We start from the raw sequence: 21,152 nt of genomic DNA, 5'->3' as shown, positions 1-21,152 counted from the left end.
CAAAATGTTTCTTGTCTTTACAGAAAAAATAGAACAACCTGTTTCAGACTGTTCTTTTTACTCTGCTTCAAGTACAAAAAAAAAAAAAAAGAGCTTAAGAAAATACACCCTAATTCATCATTTCAAAACCCACTGGAATTCACTGGATTGTGTGGAATCCACTAGAATGCACACTACTTAAGGTCAAGGATGTGTCCTGTACCTCAGCTGCATTGCTGGTGACTAGAACAGTGCATACCATCTATAGCAAGCATTCAATATCTATTCATGGAATGAATTACTGAATGACCAGAAGTGTACAAACAACTTTTTGTTTTGGTTGTTGTTGAAACACATGATTGAGTCATCATCTGGTTCTAACAAACACAGAAGGGAATTGGAACTCATAATCCAACTTCAAAAAAGATGCCTAGATGTTAGGAAATGATATTTAGTAAATAAAGTAAACCATGTATACAAGAAATAGCATGAAATCAGTCTGCAACTTACATCATCCCTCTTTACCCTTGAGTACTGCTAAGTTTGACCCAAGATTTCAGCCCTGTCCTTACCCTAAGCCAATTCTTATCTAAGCAGACAAATTATCAAGAGAGTCAAGTTCTCAACCTACTTAGTAGCAGCATGTAGAAGTGGAGTGCTTGCCTCCACTTCCAGCACACATCAGGGAAACCCCAAGCACCTGAGCATGTATCAAACCAGAGCTTTTATTCCCATCCCTACTTGGTCTGGTCTAGCCAGGTTCTTGCCTCTGCATTCTCTCCTGGGCACTTGCAACTGATGCCTGAGTGTATTCGCATCCTGCAACTTGACTGTAGCACATACTTTGTCTTGTTCTTGCTGATGGTGTTGTCCAAGACATGAGACTAAGCAACACAGGGCCAGCATCACAGGTGTGTGACTTTTGCAGTCTCAAGGAACCTTCTCTTAGAAAGGTCCCCTGGCTGGTTCAATGCTCTGTTGTCACCATCTTGAAATACTTAGTAATGTTTTATCAAAGAGCCTCACAGTTTAATTTTGCTGTGGGCCCTGCAAATGAAGTTGCCAGCCACAGACACTATGCAGCTGGCAAAACTAACCATTAGAGCCTAAGAACACAGGATCAAGACCAGAATGTTTCCTAAGTGTGTGAAGTGAAATAGGCCATTTTACTAAACAGGCCATTTTACTCTTTTTTTTTTTTTTTTCTCATTTCCCTTTGCTGAAAAAGTGAGATAGCACATGTTACTGTCTAAGTCACAATATAAAGGAAAGGACTTTGATCTCTTGGGAAGAAAAAAATATGTAAGTATCCAACATATCTTAGTATATCCTCTGCTTTCAGGCTTTACAAAACTTAGTATATCCTCTGCTTTCAGGCTTTACAAAACTGGGAATAAAAGGATTACTTCACATTTCAGAAAAACATGAATGTACTAAAATGTTTCTTAAATGTAGCCCTTGTTCCTTCTCCTTCCCTCAACTTTCTTACCCTGTACCTCCAGTCAGGACCACTTGTTATTATGCATAAGGTCCCAGGAGGAAAACTGAGATTAAAATTACGTGAGAAAGTATTTGGTCTGAAACTCACTATTTCTATCCTCTAAGTGGGGGAGAAGTACACTCAGTTTAGACTAAAAATTCATGAACAAAAGTAGCTTATAGCACAAATGAATTTATGTACATGAAAATGCTCTGTATATACTATATCTACCTATACACATGGCATCCTTACGAGAGAAAATACCACATGACCTCAATACTTACCCCTACTTTTTTCCAGTATAAAATATCAGCAAAAGTAAATAAATCATAAGACCTTAGTCCAGATTGGACAATATAGAGGAATCATTTTTACACAAAAATGAAAAACAGTCCTACGAATAGGAACTTAGAAGTGGGGAAAAAAAACACTTCTTAAAGACCATATTTGTATAGAACATGATATTATTAACATATGGGAAATATGTAAATATTATATGAGGGAGATTTGAATCTCATATAAGAAAGACTTCATTCTCCAGGAATTTTATTCACCCTATATACTTGGATGAAAAATTCAAAGGCCAAAAAGTAAAAGAAAACAAAGAGATGAATTTTTTTTCTTCTGTGATCCAAAGAATTTTTAGCCACAGAATTACATAAAAATCCCCAACAAAAATTTGCCAATCTACAAAACAACCAAAACACTTAAGACCTAAAAGTTAATTCCTCTGGCATAGGAATTGATATTCTAGTCAGTGTAAGAACTTATTACCCAGACAACAACAAATATAAACGAGAGTCCCAAAATGGGAATCCAAGTTACGTTTAAACAAATACACAGATTATTTTTTGTTACCAACAGTGCTTTGATAATTGAGGAAATTTGGAAGAGCTTAGAAGGACAACAAATTCCTAGCTAAAAGCCAATTAATATAATTCCCCTTAATTCAACACAAACTGAGTAATGGCTTGTGAAAGGGATTCCCTTGATAAAAATGGGTAAGAAACCTTCTGACCCTCAAACACCATAGTTTACCTACGATATATCACTGCTGTGTTGCTTTTTCTCTTTTATATTGGAACTCACAGACACATAATGGGGTAGGCAGAAAACAACCCTGGAATTTTCTACTATTCAATTTCGACTTCAGCTATAGCCCAACATTCTCCCTTTTACATAAGGATTTACACAGTGTATACTTTTCTGTACTTTAGGATTTTTGGTGGTTATGTGAAATTCCTCTCTCCCCTGGATATTTTCAAGGAGTGTATCTGTAGGTTCTTTTTTTTTTTTTTTCCTCTGTGCAATTCCCATTCTCCTTAATCTATATTGTAGCAATGACAGGCACCATTCTGAGGCTTGGTAACAGACTTTAAAAGATGTAGGGCACCTGGGTGGCTCGGTTGGTTAAGTGTCTGACTTTGGCTCAAGTCATGATCTCTTGGTTTGTGAGTTCGGGCCCTGTGCCTGGAGCCTATTTCAGATTCTGTGTCTCCCTCTCTCTCTGCCCTCCCCTGCTCACACTCTGTCTCTCTCTCAAAAATAAATAAATACTAAAAAAAAAAAAAAAGATGTGGACCACCTGTTCACTGGATGAAGAGCCACAAACCCACGGTGTGTAACAAGAATACTGGTGAGAGTATCTCTTCTACTGTATTTTTATTAGCTCTAGTATAGATCCTAGCTTTAATCATTGCTATTTTCAAGTTATGTGGAATAATTTTGGAGGTTAAAATACTATATAGATATAATTTTATTATTATATACTTACTATATGCTTTAACAAAGTTGTACATTTTAAGAAACATTTATAAAGCAACACAAAAAAGTTCCATTTTCTTACAGTTTTCTGGGAGGACTATATTTCAAAACCTTGAAATCTATGTAGCTTGTAACAAAACTGAACTTCTTACTCAAAATACACAAAACACACACATACACACTCGCCAACTTTTATAGATAAATTAGAAAATTATCCCAGATTTTCACATGACATGAATATATTTCATTCAAAAGCAAAGTACCCTCCAAATCATGAATAAATAATTCATTAATTCAAGAAAAGTTTAGAAATTAAATGCATAAATTTTGGGGTCAGAATGTGGGTCAATCCCCAGTCCTATCAGGCACTAGCCAGGTGCCTTTAAATAATCATTTAATTTAACCTTCTGTGCCTCATTTTCCCATCTGTAAAATGACCTCATAGTGCTATGAGATTAAAAAAACAAAACAAAAACAAAAAACAAAAAACTCCATATGTGTGCATGTGAGAGGTTATATATGTATATATGTATGTGGCATAAATTGCTAAGAACAGTACCTGTAACATTGAATATTATATAAAATTTGGAAATTATTAGCAATAGTATCATTATTATCCTCTAAAATGATAATGTAGGGGCACCTGGGTGGTTCACTCTGTTAAGCATTCAACTCTTGATTTCGGCTCAGGTCATCATCTCATGGTTTGTGAGATCGATCCCCACCATCAGGCTCTGAGCTGACGCACAGACCCTGCTTGGGATTCTTTCCCTCTCTGCCCTTCCCCTGCTTGCACACATGCACACACACACACACACACACACACACACACTCTCTCTCTCTCTCTCTCTCTCTCTCAAAATAAACAAACATTTAAAATAAAATAAAATGATGATGCATAACCATATTTATCAGTAAGTTCTCCTTACAGAAACCTTCATGTGAGAAGAAAATTGTCCCAGTGTTTCTAATTTTCCCCACAATCTACTGTTTCTAACTTTGGATAAAACAAGTGAAGATATAAGATGTATCAATGTAATATTATAGCTCTCTAGTAAAAACCTAGCTTAGGCTTCATTCAGTTATTTTTAACTTCCTTTGGGACACAAATAGCTTTGGGAATCTAATGCAAGCTACTGTGGGGGTGGTGGGTGGGTGTATTCCAGGAATTCATGGATCCCCGGCACCCATTCAATGATTCCTAGAGATTATGAATCCAAGTAGAGAACTCCTACTCTATTAAAAAAGAAGTAGGATTTTGAAGTAGAAATAAAGGGCATCAACGTTAAAATAATTATGCACACCTAGTAGAAATTAAGCATCTAGAAACTATTCAAAACAGGTCACTTGTAAGGGTGACACGTAGTATACAAAAGATTTAGCAATTCCCATGAACATGCAACTCCTCAACCTTCTACCTAACATGGTAGAGCACATCCAGTTACGATCTCTAAAGTGGGACAAAGCTGGGCAAATCTACTGTGTTTATTATTTGAAGGTTCTAGGCTCCCACGTACCCATGTAGAGCCCCTATTTGAGGTAAGGTTTCCTTTTGTGATTCAGTCTCTCTAGAACTTTCCCCTATGCCTAGGAATAGGTAGAATAACCATATGTCCTGGTTCAGCCACAAGTCACTGCTTAATTATCCACAGTATCCCATTTCATTCTCAGTGTCTAGTTTGAACAATAAATTATATAGCCAATTCAAATCTAGAGGCAATGAAAGGAAAATTGAAAAGAAAGTGTAGGGAAATAAATTTTTCTCTCCCAGTGCTAGAATAGAATTGGCTTAACATAAAACCTCTGGGCCTTCCTTTCCCTGGGCTTCACCAAATTCCCATTGACATTTTAAGTGCAAATGCCTCTCTCTAGTAGGAAGATCATACAAGCCAGTGTGGGTGAAAAGAGCACTCAGTGCAAGTGGCTTCTAGAAGAGAAGATATTTGGAATCAGCAACTTTCAGCACTAGTCTATACTGCATAAATACCTCCATCCCCCAACAGAATGTTCTTAATTTCCTTCTCCTAAGGGCATAGTAGAAGGAGGATAAGCCAGTGCAATAAGCCTAACCTCATAAATATTTGTCTAACCCTGGTTAACTTCTCGAGCCTAAACTCCTATGAAGCCAACAGTGCCTCTCGTTCATTAATGTCATTGTTGACAAAGGCTGCCCACTGTGTCCCCCTGGTTTAAAGAACAGATGATTTTAGAAACATGCACATGGAAATCCATTCTTTTAAATCCCCCTAGAAAACATGATTCAAACAGAATATAAATCACACTCTACAATGAACTCTTGCCAGCCAATAGTCCCAAATGGCAAAGAGCTCTGTCTAAAAGAATAAGTATTATATAATATATAAATAATATGTATTAATTTATATAATAAAATGAGGTCTGAGAGGCCCAGCAGAGCTAGCACAAAAAAATTATTTATACAATTAGCTGGCTCTCATTGCCACATGTGCTTTTGAGAAGGCCCTTCCCCCTCTCTTTTAAGAACTGTCACATTATAATTCCTCTCTCATGTAAATAAAAAAACAAAATACAATTATTATCCACCCAACATACAAGCTAAAGCCAGTGGGTGGTGACTGTGGTAAGACTGAGAGGCAAGGGTGCCAGTTCTCATTTACAATATGTTCTCTCCACATGCCTGTCAAAGGAGTAGGGTTAGTCTCTCCGCTGAGGCTCTGTGACACTCATAATTGCTTTTCACTCCAATATCCCTTTTATCAGTAAGTGAGAATGGCAGTATATATCTCCTCCTGATGAGTTTTTCAAATGAAAATAAAGAAGTGTCCGGTTACATTCATGTCTGAAAAGAGGAAACAGTTTTGGCTTTTTTTTCCCCCAAACGTCTTCCAAATTGAAATATCCATAATATAGCACACAAATAGCAAACCTCCTAGAAAAGTGCATTAAAAATTAAAAGAAAAAAATTCCCCAGGAGGATGCTTGTCTTGCAAATCCCAAAATAAACCTTTATTGTTAACACCAATTGAATTTTTGAGACCTAACAATGTCATAAAAAATGTTGCCTTTTCAAGGAATATTCTTTTGATCTGCTAAGCTGTTTTCATTATACATTTATCAGATTACAGATACGAAAATCTGGGCTCTTCAAAAGTGCTGTGTATTTATACAAAAAAGATTCTTCAAACAGTTAAATGTGGAGTTTCATCCTAATACAGCTATTAGTATTGGTATAAGTATAATTTTTTTTTCTAATACTTGAGTATGTCCCTATTATGCCTATATTGCTACATTCACTTGTTTAAACCTGAGACAACCTTATAATGTAGGTGACTTTATTAATCCCATCTAATAGTTAAGAAAGAGGACAAATTATCTGGCAAGGTCATAGAGCTATTAATGGTATAGCTCTTAATTGCCATGCTCTACTGATCTCTTGAAAAGGAAAATTAGCATATTTTAGATACATTTAACCACCGAAAAGAAACATCTGATTTGGTTTGTATGAAATGTGTTCTTTTAAGGATGTCACGCAATAAATAGATTTGCTGAGAAAGAATTTAAAAATTCCAAAACATAGGTAACAAGTATAAAAATTAAGTTAAGCTAAGTGCATGGATAATCATGGAACAAGACAATCAGGTCCTAAATAATGACCGTAATATTTGCAGCGAGAAAGATAAACTTTCTATGTTGCCAATGTCATATTACATACACCAGAGCACTACATTTAGTTTGGTTTCCAGCTTTAAAAGGGATACAAAGTTCTCTCTCTCAAAAATAAATAAATCAGTAAAAAAACTTTTAAAAAAAGGGCTCAGTTGGCTAAGTATCCGACTTCGCCTCAGGTCATGATCTCATGGCTGGGGAGTTGAAGCCCCACATAGGGCTCAGAGCCCTGGAGCCTGCTTCAGATTCTGTGTCTCTCTCTCTCTCCGCCCTTCCCCAACTCAGGTGCCTGTGCGCCTGCACGCCCGTGCTCTCTCTCAAAAATAAATAAAACTTCAAAAAAAAAAAAAACTTTAGAAAAAAAAGGGGGGGATACAAAGGAAGCCATACCAAACTGCAGCCAGCCTAATTTAGTGATGAGGAATGTGGCCTCAGGAATCTGATGATCCCTGGGTTCAAACCCAAACTCTTCTACTTACTATGTACGACTTTTAACAAGTTCCTTCACCTCTCGCTGTCCCTGTTCTATCACCTGGACAAGATATAATAGCAATAATGATAATAATAATATAAAATAATAATAATAATGATAACAACAGCATATTTTACCAGGGTTGTTGGGAGGATTTAATGAGATCAAACATTAGTAAGGTACAAGATAAGTACTCAATGAATATTAACTATGAATATGTTTTTTTTAATTTCGAATAATGATGAGACTTGAAATATCATAAAGCAAGGAACACATGAACATAATTTAAAAGAGAGGGGACTGAATTTTGATGGCCTATAGAGTCATAGACATCGAAGTCATTGGATTAAATTAAAGTAAAATAAATTCTGGCTCAAAAGAAAAAGAACTTTGTGAAAACAGGAGCTTCCCAAAGACAGAATGGGCTTTTCAATACTAGATATTTACTTAGATTGCATGGGAGACAAAAATCATCTTTCTCAAGATATCGTTTAAGCTTCCTTCAAAACTGGAGATTCTACAAAAGTAAAATGGACCTTTGAAAAACATCAGAAGCAACTGGTCTTCCTATTGCAAAAGTCTGCTTAGATAGAGAAACTAGTCAACAATTTCTCATGGCTTCATCCTTGAAGCCTAAAATTTTCTAAAATTTCTAGCCTACATTGATTCTTCTGTTCTTTGAACTACTAGAATTGTTGAAAATAAAATATGTTTATGGCTGGAAAATATGCAGTCTAAAATTCTCTCTAGTTCTTTTTTAAGTTTATTTATTTTAAGAGAGTGAGAGAGCATGTGCACATGGGGGAGGGGCATGGAGCAAAGGAGGTAAAGAATCCCAAGCAGGCTCCATGCTATCAGCCCAGAGCCTGACACAGGGCTTGATCTCATGAACCATGAGGTCATGCCCTGAGCCTGAGCCAAAATCAAGACTCAGACACTTAACCAACTAGGCCACCCAGGCACCCCTCTCCAGCTCTTTTAACTGACGTTTTTAATTGCAAACTAATTACCAATGCTGGAAGACTAAAGATCATATATTGTTCTTCTATACTTCATTATAGTAGTTAGCACACTGATGGAGAGATGCCCAGAAAATACTGATTTCCTGTTCCAATCTAAAGTATGCTCTTTAACAAAAATCCCAGTATAAATCCAAGAAACTTACTTTGAATAACTGCACCTTACTCATATAACCAAAAGTTATACAATGAAATTATCAAGATATTTCATAAGCAAAGATACGTCTAAGTTCTCAATATTGGCACAAATGATAATAATTTCAACAGATTTACTTATAGACAGATCCTTTAGGAATAAAAAGACTTTTTTGAGAAATGTTTCATTTTGAAAAAGCTGTAAGATTTACCACTTGTAGGGGCGCCTGGGTGGCTCAGTCGGTTAAGCGTCCGACTTCAGCTCAGGTCATGATCTCACGGTCCGTGAGTTCAAGCCCCACGTCAGGCTCTGTGCTGACAGCTCAGAGCCTGGAGCCTGCTTCACATTCTGTCTCCCTCTCTCTCTGGCCCTCCCCCATTCATGCTCTGTCTCTCTCTGTCTCAAAAATAAATAAACATTAAAAAAAATTAAAAAAAAAAACAAGATTTACTACTAGTAAGTTTTCCCACACCAGAAGCATAATCTGTGTGACTGTATTCAAAATTTAACATCATTGGGTTAAAAACTTTTAGCTATAAGAAGAATAAGTTTTGAGGATCTAATGTACAGCATGACGTCTACAGTTAATAATACAGTATTGTATACTTGAGATTTCCTAAGACAGTAGATCTTAAGCGTTCTCATCAGCAGAAAATAAAAAAAAGGTAACTGAAGTGATATGAATGTGTTAATTCACTTGGTTGGTTGTAATCATTTCACAACATATATGTTTATCATCACATTGTAAAAAAAAAAAAACTTAAATGATATATAATTTGCAATATACTATAAATATATTATTTTGTCAATTATACTTAAATAAAAATTTAATTTCATAAAATTGTGCACTATACAATGCTTATAGGATTATGTATTTGTTGTATGACACTGATTTCAATATTAGAATAATTGTTTTTTACTAATAATATATAACTATTAAATTGGTATAAGAAATTGATTATATGTAATTCATCCCGCAGATGCCTTTGTTATTTCTTTGCAAAAATGAAAGTCACTTTCTGTTTGTGACCCTTGTTCTACAAAAGTAAAATCAAAATTTAAGAAGGCCTTCTTTTATGTCCAAAAAATGAAGAACTCTCAATACAATCCTCTTTAAGCTTAAGAAATCTGTTTGAACTCCTGAACCTTTAAAAAAAATTGACTCTATTTTGAATTACAAAGAAACAGACATTTTCAGTTTTAACTTAATACAACATAAAGGCGAAAGAATGCATAATTAATTATACTAAGAAATGATTGCATTTTTCTCTCTGTTACAGATAGATGTATGAAAGAGATCACAATCCCAGGTAAATCAAGATATTAACCTTTAAAAAAAAAAATCTTAACACTAAATTCTAAGTACAGACCTCTCTAAAAATACAGAACCTAGCAGTTAAGAAAAAAAAAAAAAAAAAAAAAGGAGGTTTTGAGTTAAGAATGCCTGAATTTGTATCCAGGATCCATCAGTTAGGTAAACTTTCAGAAGTTATTTACTCTCTCTATACTTCAGTTTTCTGACCTGTTAAGGGGTTGTGACAGTATTGTTTATCTTCATAAAACTGTGATCCTTGGAGACATAAAGTATCTCAATTATTTTGAATTTATCCTTGGCATATAGTAAGCATTATGTAATTGTTTTCAATTACTGTTATCATCAGTAACATCTGCTTACTCATAGTCCATTTTATGATAATAGCTCTGACAGGCAAACAAATTTTCTGTACAGAGAGATTTCTTGGTGTCCTAATAGTCCATAGAACATATTATCCCCCCCTAAAAAAAAAAAAAGGGAAAAGAAAAGAATCCAGAGCTTCCACAGACCATGGCCCTCTTCCCTGTGTGGCAGGAATGACTAACTGGAAGCCATGATTATAATATGTGGCCACGCTTCTGATGCTCTACAACTGTATGTTCTAGAACCCAGTATAGAACAAATTGAGCCAAGACATGGAAGAGAGACCCATATAAAACTGCCATTTAAACCAGTGGCCTCCAAAATCAGAGGAAAAAAAAAACATTTTGAACATGCACCCTGAAATAAATACATAATTTATGTATATGACCTATTGTACTGACAAAGTACATTATAAAACATTCTGAGGAAAGGATTAACAGCAAATCTGAAGCTTTCTCCAAACACTGTCTCCCTGGAAACATTTTGGGCTATGATAAACAGAGAATGCCAGCTGTGTTTCCAGGCAACATTGTTTATTAATGGTGGAATGCATTTGCACCAGGAAGACTATGAATGAACTATGTAGGACTCACAGACCTCAGTTTCCTGTGTGCAGTGTATTCTTGTAACTGAGGGTATCCCTTGAAGAGATCTGGGCTGCTACCAAGAAACTGGTTCCTATGGAGCATGAGTCTTACCCAAAGCAAGGTAGTCTATGCCTTGGAATTACTTATTAATTATTATTTATTAATCTCAAAACTGAGCTACTACATGGGAGGTAAGGGAGAGGAGGTGGGAGAACCAGAGAGACCATCACAGAAGAACGACCTGACATTATCCTATTGACTTTCTATATTTCTACCCTGTATCATTTACTCAATCAAGTGAACCTGATGCCAAACAATGGTCTATTGTGTCATATTAGTATGAGTCTCAAGACAAAACCATAGTCCATTCTAGTGATCACACAGACACATGCATACACAAAAATGTATTATTTCCTTCCTCTAACCAAACAGATTATTTTAAGCACTATACCTTTGAGTACACTGCTTGGGTTGACACACATTTTCAGAATAATTGGTGTATATTCTTTGTAACAAGCTTAGGATACTTTCTTTTTCCCTTTGTGATCTTCTGATATTGACAGATCCTTCTCTCAGATCATTATAAACCAATGTAGCCTTTCTCTGCAACTACTACTGTGGGTAGGCCTTTTTACTTTATTGTTATTTTGGTTTTTGGTTTTTTGGTTTTTTTTTTTAACATTTATTTATTTTTGAGACAGAGACAGACATAGCATGAACGGGGAAGGGTCAGAGAGAGAGAGGGAGACACAGAATCTGAAACAGGCTCCAGGCTCTGAGCTGTCAGCACAGAGCCCGATGCGTGACTCGAACTCACAGACAGCAAGATCACGACCTGAGCCTAAGTCGGATGCTTAACCAACTGAGCCATCCAGGCGTCCCTGTTTTTTTGTTTTTTTAATTTTTAATTTTTACTCGCTGTCCGTGAGTTTGAGCCCCGCGTCAGGCTCTGGGCTGATGGCTCAGAGCCTGGAGCCTGTTTCCGATTCTGTGTCTCCCTCTCTCTCTGCCCCTCCCCCGTTCATGCTCTGTCTCTCTCTGTCCCAAAAATAAAGAAACGTTGAAAAAAAAATTTTTTTTTAAATTTTTTTTTAATTTTTAATTTTATTTATTTATATTAAGTTTTGTACCTTAATTCCAGTATAGTTAACATACAGTGTTATATTAGTTTCTTGTGTACAATATAGTGATTCAACAACTCTATACATTAGTCATTGCTCATCATAATAAGTATACTCTTTAAGCCCTTTCACCTATCTCAGCCATCCCCCCACTCACCTCCCTCTGGTAACCATCAGTTTGTTCCCCAGAGTTAAGAGTCTGTTGCTTGGTTTGTGCTTCTCTCCTTTTTTGTCCCTTACTCATTTGTATTGTTTCTTAAATTCCACATGAGTGAAATCATATGGTATTTGTCCTTCTCTGACCGACTGATTTCACTTAGCATTGTACTCTTTAAGCGCATCCATATTGTTGCCAATGGCAAGATTTCATTCTTTTTATGGCTGAATAATATTTCATTGTGTGTATATACTACATCTTCTTTATCCATTCATCAATTTATGGACATGGGCTGTTTCCATCATTTAGCTATTGTAAATAATGCTGCTAGTGATATGTGTATCCCTTTGAATTAGCGTTTTTGTATTCTTTGGGTAAATACCCAATAGTGTCATCACTAGATCATAGGGTAGTTCTATAGTCCTATTTTTTTTTAATTTTTTTAATGTTTATTTATTTTTGAGACAGAGACAGAGCATGAGCTGGGGAGGGGCAGAGAGATAGGGAGACACAGAACCTGAAGCAGGCTCCAGGCTCTGAGCTGTCAGCACAAAGGCTAACATGGGGCTTGAACCCATGAACCATGAGTGACCGAGCCAACGCCAGATGCTTAACCTACTGAGACACCCAGGTGCCCTAAAGTTCTATTTTTAACTTTAGAGTAACCCCCATAATGTTCCCACAGTGGCTGCACCACTTTGCATTCCCACCAACAATACAAGGGGAGAGTTCTATTTCTCTACATTCTTGCCAACACTTGTTGCTGCTTGTGTGTTTGATTTTAGCCATTCTGACAGGTGTGAGGTGATATCTCAGTGTGGGTCTGATTTGCATTTCCCTGATGATTAGTGATGCTGAGCATGTTTCCATGTGTCTGCTGGCTATCTGGATATCTTCTTTGGAAAAGAGTCTGTTTTTCAATAGGATTATTTGTTTTATTGGTGCTGAGTTGTGTAAGTTCTTTATATATTTTGTATACTAACTCTTTATCAGATATGTCATTTGCAAATATCATTTCCCATTCAGTAGGTTGTCTTTTAATTTTGTTTTTTCCTTTGCTGTGCAGAAGCTTTTTATTTTGATGTAGTCCTAATAGTTTATTTTTTGCTTTTATTTCCCTTGCCTCAGAAAGACATATCTAGAAAAATATCGCTACAGGCTGCTAGGCTTTTTTAAACTAAAACCTGGTAACTCTATTGTTACAAATTCCACAGCAGCAAGACATTAGGAATTCCTAAACTTTTAAGAAACATTAAAATACCTTCTTGAAGTTCTTTATTTCTTACTAACTTTCTCTTAGAGGTTACCACGATATAACTACATGGACTTTAAAAACTGCAACATTGTAAAAGAAGTAACTGTCTTTCAATTTTAATATACTTTTATACTAGATTTATTAAAATATGCTATGATAGGGATGCCTGGGTTGCTCAGTCAGTTAAGTGCCCAACTCTTGGTTTCAGCTCCTGTCAGGATTTCACATTTTGTGAGATCGAACCTGTGCCGGGCTCTGGGCTGACACCATGGAGCCTGCTTGGGATTCTCTCTCCCTCTCTCTCTGCCCTGTCCCTCCTGCTTTCTCTCTCTCTCTCAAAAAAATAAAACTTTAAAAAATATATATGCTATGATAAAAACAGAACTATTTCTTCATTCTTGACACTACCCTCAATTCCATATAACCAAATAATTTTACCACTTTCTATAAAAATTTCTCTAGATTTATCTATCATTACCCTATTTTTAGGTATACATGATTTTAAAAATATTTTAAATATTTTTTAAACTTACCCTGAAACATGCAACATCAGCAGCATGTAGAAGACAAAGAAGAGATTATGAGTATACCAGAAGATGTCATAATTAGAAACTCTGAAAAAACAAATAACTTAATTTCAATGCCACTTTACATTCCATCATTTCAAACATATGTCAAAATTGAAGAAAGTTAAAATAGGAGTTCATCTGAGATTTATCTATTAAGACAAAAGTATTAACATATCATGCAGAGAGAACTGACAAAATTATAACTAACACTTCATAATTTTGAAGATTCTTTGTATTTCAAATAAAGATACATGGAAAGAATTAAAATGAAATGTTTAAAGTAATTATGAGTTTGAGGAGTAGGTAATAGGCGGATAATATGTACTTTCACTGTCCTTTTGATCAATATTCTCAATTTTCAGATGATACCTAAAACAAATAATCCTCCTATCCTAATACATAGTGTGAGAGTAGTCCAAAGGAAAGTAAAATTGAGAGAAACTAAATAGATGCTCATTACAGTTTTATATTCTTTTCCTGAACAGCCTACATGTTAAAAACAAAAAAACAAAAAAACAAAAAAAAACACCTTGGTGTTACTGCCCTGGGGGAAACAAAGAGCCTCAAAAGAAGTGGTATGGTGAGCACAATTTATGGAACTTTTGAGAAAAGTAAGAAGACTAACATATTTTATTTCATATGTCTGGGTAGATATTCAAATATTAGAATCTTGGAGGTGGAAGGCAGATATTAGTAAAAGCTTCTTAGAGGATTCTGATACAACCCCTAGAACTTTCAGAACCCCTGAGATAAGCAATATCCAACTGGTTTGACATTTACTTCATCTACAGCTTTGGTTATTATAAGCAAGATCATTCATATCCTTGGATCATACGCCTTTTTGCACATAGCTGATTCTTTTTGAACCTAAATTCCTAGAAGTGGAATTGCTACATTGAAGGACACTCATTTTGTTTTTCGAACACACTAGCAATTGCTCTCTGAAAATGTTTATCAATTATAAACCCAACTGTACAGTAGGAGAGGCTGTTTCCACAAACCCCAACTCCACTTTATACATTTTCATTATTTTATGTAAGTGGAATTGGATATGATTTCCTTTCTGTGTTACTCACCTTAAATTCTTCTGTGATTTATCTATTCATGATAATTATCCATTTCTACAGTATATTTTTCTTAACTGTTGTGTGTAAACTGTTTAAATTTTAACCATGTTCCATATAATTTAAGCATGTTCCATAAGATTGTAAGAATTTATTATTGGGCAAAGTTTCTTTTAAATTTTAATGGCATAATTTTTTTACAGTTACCTCTAATTTATCTCAAATTTCATTCACTTAAGCCTTACTTTCTTCATAAGTTTGTAATGGCATCTTCATTATTTAGCAGCTTTTTATATATATCAAAGTCTCCTACAGGGCTTTCTATCAACTCTATCATTAGGTTCAATTCCTTGGTAATTTTTGCAATTAAGTCCTATTCTGTTTGAAGTTACTGAAGCTTAATTGTGGTAATGTTTGGCAAGCCACATTCCCTTTTACTTCTCTTTGGAACATGTACTTAGATATTCCCTGAGATGAACTTTAGAACTGTTTTTGATGAATTCAAAAAACAAAATAATCTATCTTTGATTTTGATGAGAATTACAACAAGCCTACAAAATGACTGTGGAAGAACTCCATTTTTGCAGTATGCAATCTTTATTAAAATATCTACTTATTTCCCTCAATGCAGTTCTGTGTTTTTCTATATAGATTTTAACTAGTTTCTTATTAAGTTTATTTCTAGATATTCCATGTTTTTATTATTTAGTTTTATTCAATTTCAAACTGATAACAGCTATTATATAAAAGCTATTTTTAATATTTGTTTTGTATTCATTTACCTATTACAATTCTTTTCTTTGGTATAACACTAATGTTTTTTTTTTTCCATAATTCTCTTGGATTGTCTGGCAGAACAATTCCATATACCTTTCTGGAAATAATGATGATTTATTGTTGCATTCTTTCTACTAATTCTAAATGTTTCATTTCTTATCATATATAATAATGGTAGAATTAAAAATATCACTTTTGGCATAATTTTCTTAGGAATGTATCTCATGTTTCTTTTATGAGTTTAGTTCTGGCTTTTCTATTTTTTTTAATTCTATAAAGGAAATTAATTCCTAGTTTACTTATTTTAATTCATAACTAGGGCTAAGATTTAATAACCACCATTTAAAAATCTATTGAGATAAAAATATGTTTGTATTCCTGTCACCTGCTATTAAAATATTTACTTATTTTAATAGATTGACCCATAGTGAACCATTGGTGGATTACTAGACTACATTCAACTGTTAGAAATCAAACATTAGGGGCGCCTGGGTGGTTCAGTCGGTTGAGCGTCCGACTTCGGCTCAGGTCATGATCTTGCAGTCCGTGAGTTCGAGCCCTGCGTCGGGCCCTATGCTGACAGCTCAGAGCCTGGAGCCTGCTTCTGATTCTGTGTCTCCCTCTCTCTCTGCCCCTCCCCTACTCATGCTCTGTCTCTCTCACTCTCAAAAATGAATAAATGTTTAAAAAAAAATTTTTTTTTAAAAAAGAGATCAAACATTAGAAGAAAAAAAGAAATCAAACATTGGAGCCATTTATTCTCTTAATTTCTCTAACGCTTTATTTCCTCACTGGTAAAGAGAAGAGGAAGAAGAAGATTATCTCTGTGATCCATTTAAGAATTCACAATAAAGCTTGGAGAAAAGCAGAGTTGGTTTTAGTCTCTTTTAAAGACATGAAAAACTGAAGATTGATGAACATTCACTGAATTATTATGAGTACAAATATAATGGCTCGGTTGAAAATAGGAGCTGATCTTTACACTCCATTTTATAAAACTATCTCTCAATTAAGGATTTTTAATCGATGTAGAACATTCATACATCTTCGATCTTGCAAATAAGTATGTCAGATGCCCTCATTTTCCTTTAAGAGCACTGAAAACTGAAAAATGTATGTTCTTTAATATGCCTTACCTAACTAAAATAAAATTTCTCCCCACAAAATTGGCACTCTTAAGTACTAATGTTAGAGATTTGATTTGCCTTTCTCTAAGGTGAGTTTTAATTCTTGTGAGAAGTCTTAAAAGTGTGCTTACTGTTTTGCCAAGCCATTCTACATCCAGATAGTTTTCCTCAGGACGTAAGTGCAAAAGTATGCAAAGACATATGGATGGGGGTGTTTGCTTCAGAACTGAAATACTATAAAAAATGGAATCAACCTAAAATATCCAACAATAGGGGAATTGGGAAAGTTATGTATATAGGATGATATGCTGTTCTAACAGTAAAGAGGATGACAGAGAGATATTTATTAATGTACAAAAATGTTCCTAACATATTTAAATAAGAAGCAGATTTAAAATAACATCTATAACATGATTCTGTATTAGTGACATACATAGACATAGCAAGAGAGAGATCAGTAGTGTGAAAGGGGGAAAAAGAGAGTGATGGTGGAGGTAGGAGGTGAGGACTGAGTGAGTAAAGGCAAGAAAGATTAAGCCTATAAACATCAAACCAGAAAGTTTATAGTGCTAAACTCTGGTGAGTTTACTTGCGACATTTTGGGGTGTGTGAATGTGTGCAGAGATGTTCTCAGAAGTGCAAAGATAGAATCATTTTGATATTCTATTAGGTAATTATTTTCAAAATGTGTATGCATGTTTTTCCATTAAATTTCCATCTCAAGTACAATAATTGGGGATTTTTGTATACTATGTATTATTTCTTCTTTTTGCTTTCTGAACCAAAAAGTTGGACCTAGAAACACAAGATGCTGTAAAATATTGACATACAGAATGTATCTATCAAAAAGAACATGTGAAAGTATTCATGAAAATGTATGTCTGCAATTGCTCAAAATCTCGTAACCAGAAGAATAAATATGCATACAGATATTTTTGATTATTTTAGCAGATGTCAACTAACCATGTTCCCAAAGCTTCATTTAAAATACTACAATAAACTGCAACAGGAAATGAGTTATAAAATAATTATGTTATATTCCTTTGCATACATGTTGATTTCAATCTCATGTCTTGTAGAGATACACTATCCTTCAGAAGGATGACCCTGAAGAACTCAAATTTCCTCAGTCATCAAAAAGTCTCCACATGTTTCCTTACCAACACAGAACATTTGACTAAACAAAGAGATTTTTCAAAAGCAGGAAATGATATATGGAAATGTCTCTACTTCACTCTTAGTTTTCCAGAATAGTCCATTAACCATAATACTGGCTGCACTTGCTAAGCATTCCAGTTAATCAACACTTTTTCTGCATATGAAAATGAAGATAATCTGAGGAAAACTTAAATACTCGGGCCAGTAAACATTGATATAATGGGCCTGACACTCACCGTATTGCGTATGTAGAAGCTGTAATCATCAGGAAGAGCACCAGCACCATGCAGACCCCTGTCAGGCCAGGAACTATAAAAAAGTTATATAAGTACATTTAACTTAAACCATACTGAGAAAAAAAGTACAAAAAATTATTACCTTAAAATCCAAAGGGCTACGGTGCTCTGTGGGAAGCCCAATTCAAATCACATATCTCTTTGTATGTTCCTTCTCAAAAAAAGCCCTTTTAAAATTAGCACAGATTCAAGGTACTTAAAACAAAGCAATCTTTTCTACCTTTAAAAGAAGAGTCCACCTTAGTATTTTCACGTATCCCACTCAGAATGCTGGATGTGTACATACTTCTGCGGGGACATGCTATCCCAAATGCACACAAGATATCAAATGCCAATAATGAAAACAACAGAGAAAAAGTAAACATGTTTAATGGGGAGGCAAGGAGGAGCAGGAGGGAAAGACTTCTAAAGGCACAAAAAAATTTTAAAGGGTGAGTGTTAAGATCTATTCCTTATATTGATAGTGATGATGGTTTTGTAAACATACCAAGTGTTAAAACTTATGAAACATGAGTGTGTATTAAAGAGATGCAATTAATTGTATCCTAATTCTACATGAATAAAGCTGTTTTAAAGGAGGAAAAAAATATGCAATGGGACTGAGTTGATATCCAACACCTTTTACCGTTTTGGTTTTTCCACCACCGTATGAAAACTCCCTGACTCCCTCAGCCCTCCTTTTATGGAACTAATAGCTCCTCTAGTCTCAATTCAAATAATTTCTTTTGGGCTTCACTATCCGGAGTAATTTTAAAGAAAAAATAAACAAAACCTAAAGCTTTCTAAAAACCACAACTTCAACTGTAGAACAAAAAATGGTAGAGTTCAAGAAAAAAGAATTACAGTGTTGCTGTTTTAAGAACACTTGCAGGCCTATCACCTTAGTATGGAAAAACAGGCTGTTAATCAGCGTTTCTGATATAATAATCATTTTTTAACAAAGAAAAAAATGTGCAATGCTTTGCAAACTTAATACTGATGTGATAGATGGCTAAATCCAATGTTAGTCGGTACAGCATATCCAAAATGAAGAGTTGATATGCTGGATCAAAAACAACTAAAATCACAATAGTTGCATTTCGATTTATCTTATTAATACCAAATAAAATATCCCGTCTATAAGCTACTGTTATTTGCTCTTACAATCATACAAGCAACAGTAAGCCCTAAATAACCTGAGAGATTCCATCTTAAATCTTTATGGAAAGCTATTGAAACAATTGTGTCTCCAAAAGTATAGGCATTCCCCAACTTCTCTCCTTGCCAGGGAACCACCTAGAACATAGAAGGGCCATCATGAACTGTAAGCCTCTAGCAGAAGCAGACAAGCTGGGAACAATACAGGAGCAATACAGATGTGCATCATTAGGATTCCAACAGTTTGGAATCACTGGAAAATGCTAGAAATCTCAGTACAGTAGAAACAAGTTTCTACTTATAAAGGGCCACATGAGAAATAAAGGAGCTAGTTTTTGTATGCTTAACACTTGAACACTCTCTCCTCCCTGGTCTTCCCAATATACAGATTTGGAAGCCTAACAATACTTGCCTTTCCTGATATGCCTAATCCAAATCATCTCTTCTCTATACTTCTTTTCCAGGGCCCTCCCTCCCCTTCCTCTTTGCCATTGCCCCAGGTGAATACTAACTTCCTAGGGGTAAGAGAAGAACAAGACAACTATATATAACTAGTTCACACTTAAGGACTAACAGTACAGAAAAATGGTATTTACAAAAAACAGCATGCCTACAAAATGGCCCAGCCTTTCCACCCCCAAGTATTTCCCCCAAAGAATCTCAAATACACATCTACACAAAGACTTGTTCAAAAATATTCATAGCCACTTTATTTTTTTAACAGTTAAGGCCTATAAACAATTGAAATCTCCATCAACAGATGAATGGGTAAATAATTGTGGTATTATCTCTACCTGAAACACTAATCAGCAATTTAAAAAAACCACCATGTGCTATATGCAACAACATACATGAATCACAAAATTATTAGACTGAGTGAAAACAGCCAGACATTCTTCCACTTAAAAAATCCCAAGAGTACAAACTCTGTGATTCTTTTTACATAATATTTTATAAAACCCAAACCATTCTCCAGTGATAGAAAGCAGATCAGTCTCAGGATGCATTATAAAAGCACAAAAAGCTTTGTGGAATGATAAATATATTTGTTATCTTGATTTTGGTCTTGGCTTCACAAGTGTATATATATGTCAAAAATCAATCAAATAGCATAATTTACATATGCATTTTCTACTGGGCTCCAATTATAAGTCAATAAATTTGAAAAAGAAAAAAAAAGAGGAGGTCTTTCTCTCTGGCTTCAAGTAATTAAAAAAAAAAAAAACTTATTTGACCAAATGAATAAATAAATGATAGAATCCCAGATGGCTCCATGATGTAAAATTTGTGGTTGCAGAGGCCTTTCCAATAATTTTCTTGGGACTTTATTAAGGTCTACTGTGTCTGCATACAAGGCTTCCCATGTGGTTCTAAATATGCCAGGATTAGCTATGGAATGTCTACAAATCACTTCATCAGGACACCTGAAAAAACTAAATATGTTTAGTGTAGAGGCATAATTTCCAAAGTATATTATTTGAACAGTAATTCTTTGTGATATTAATTTCTATTTCTCAAAAGCATAATAATAATTCCTTACAGAGTCACAGAACACATTAGTATATTAAAGTCTCTGGGAAGTACTAGCACTAAGAAACCAGAAACAGATCTTTCCTCAAACATATAACCAGTGAACACCTTTTAGAACAGAACACGAAAAACATACTGGAAAGATTCAGAGGAGGTGAAATAGTTGACATCAGTCACTTGAAGATGAAGTAGACATCTTGG

General features: G+C 34.9%; 1 protein-coding gene across 4 annotated transcripts in view; it reads right to left on the bottom strand.

Moving 5' to 3' along the window:
* NOX4 (NADPH oxidase 4) overlaps positions 1–21,152 on the bottom strand; it is a 176,255-nt gene that overhangs the window by 118,862 nt on the left and 36,241 nt on the right. For all 4 annotated transcript variants that reach the window (XM_043579969.1, XM_043579971.1, XM_043579968.1 and 1 more), the window contains 2 exons: positions 18,225–18,297; positions 13,827–13,907 (listed from right to left, as the gene is read on the bottom strand). In XM_043579969.1, the coding sequence (XP_043435904.1) occupies positions 13,827–13,907; positions 18,225–18,297 (154 nt within the window). The remainder of the gene's footprint in view (positions 1–13,826; positions 13,908–18,224; positions 18,298–21,152) is intronic.

This window comes from Prionailurus bengalensis, chromosome D1, assembly GCF_016509475.1.
Source record: "Prionailurus bengalensis isolate Pbe53 chromosome D1, Fcat_Pben_1.1_paternal_pri, whole genome shotgun sequence".
Lineage (NCBI taxonomy): Eukaryota > Metazoa > Chordata > Mammalia > Carnivora > Felidae > Prionailurus > Prionailurus bengalensis.
The sequence above is the reverse complement of the archived record's forward strand: the minus strand, read 5'-3'. Positions and strand labels throughout refer to the sequence as shown.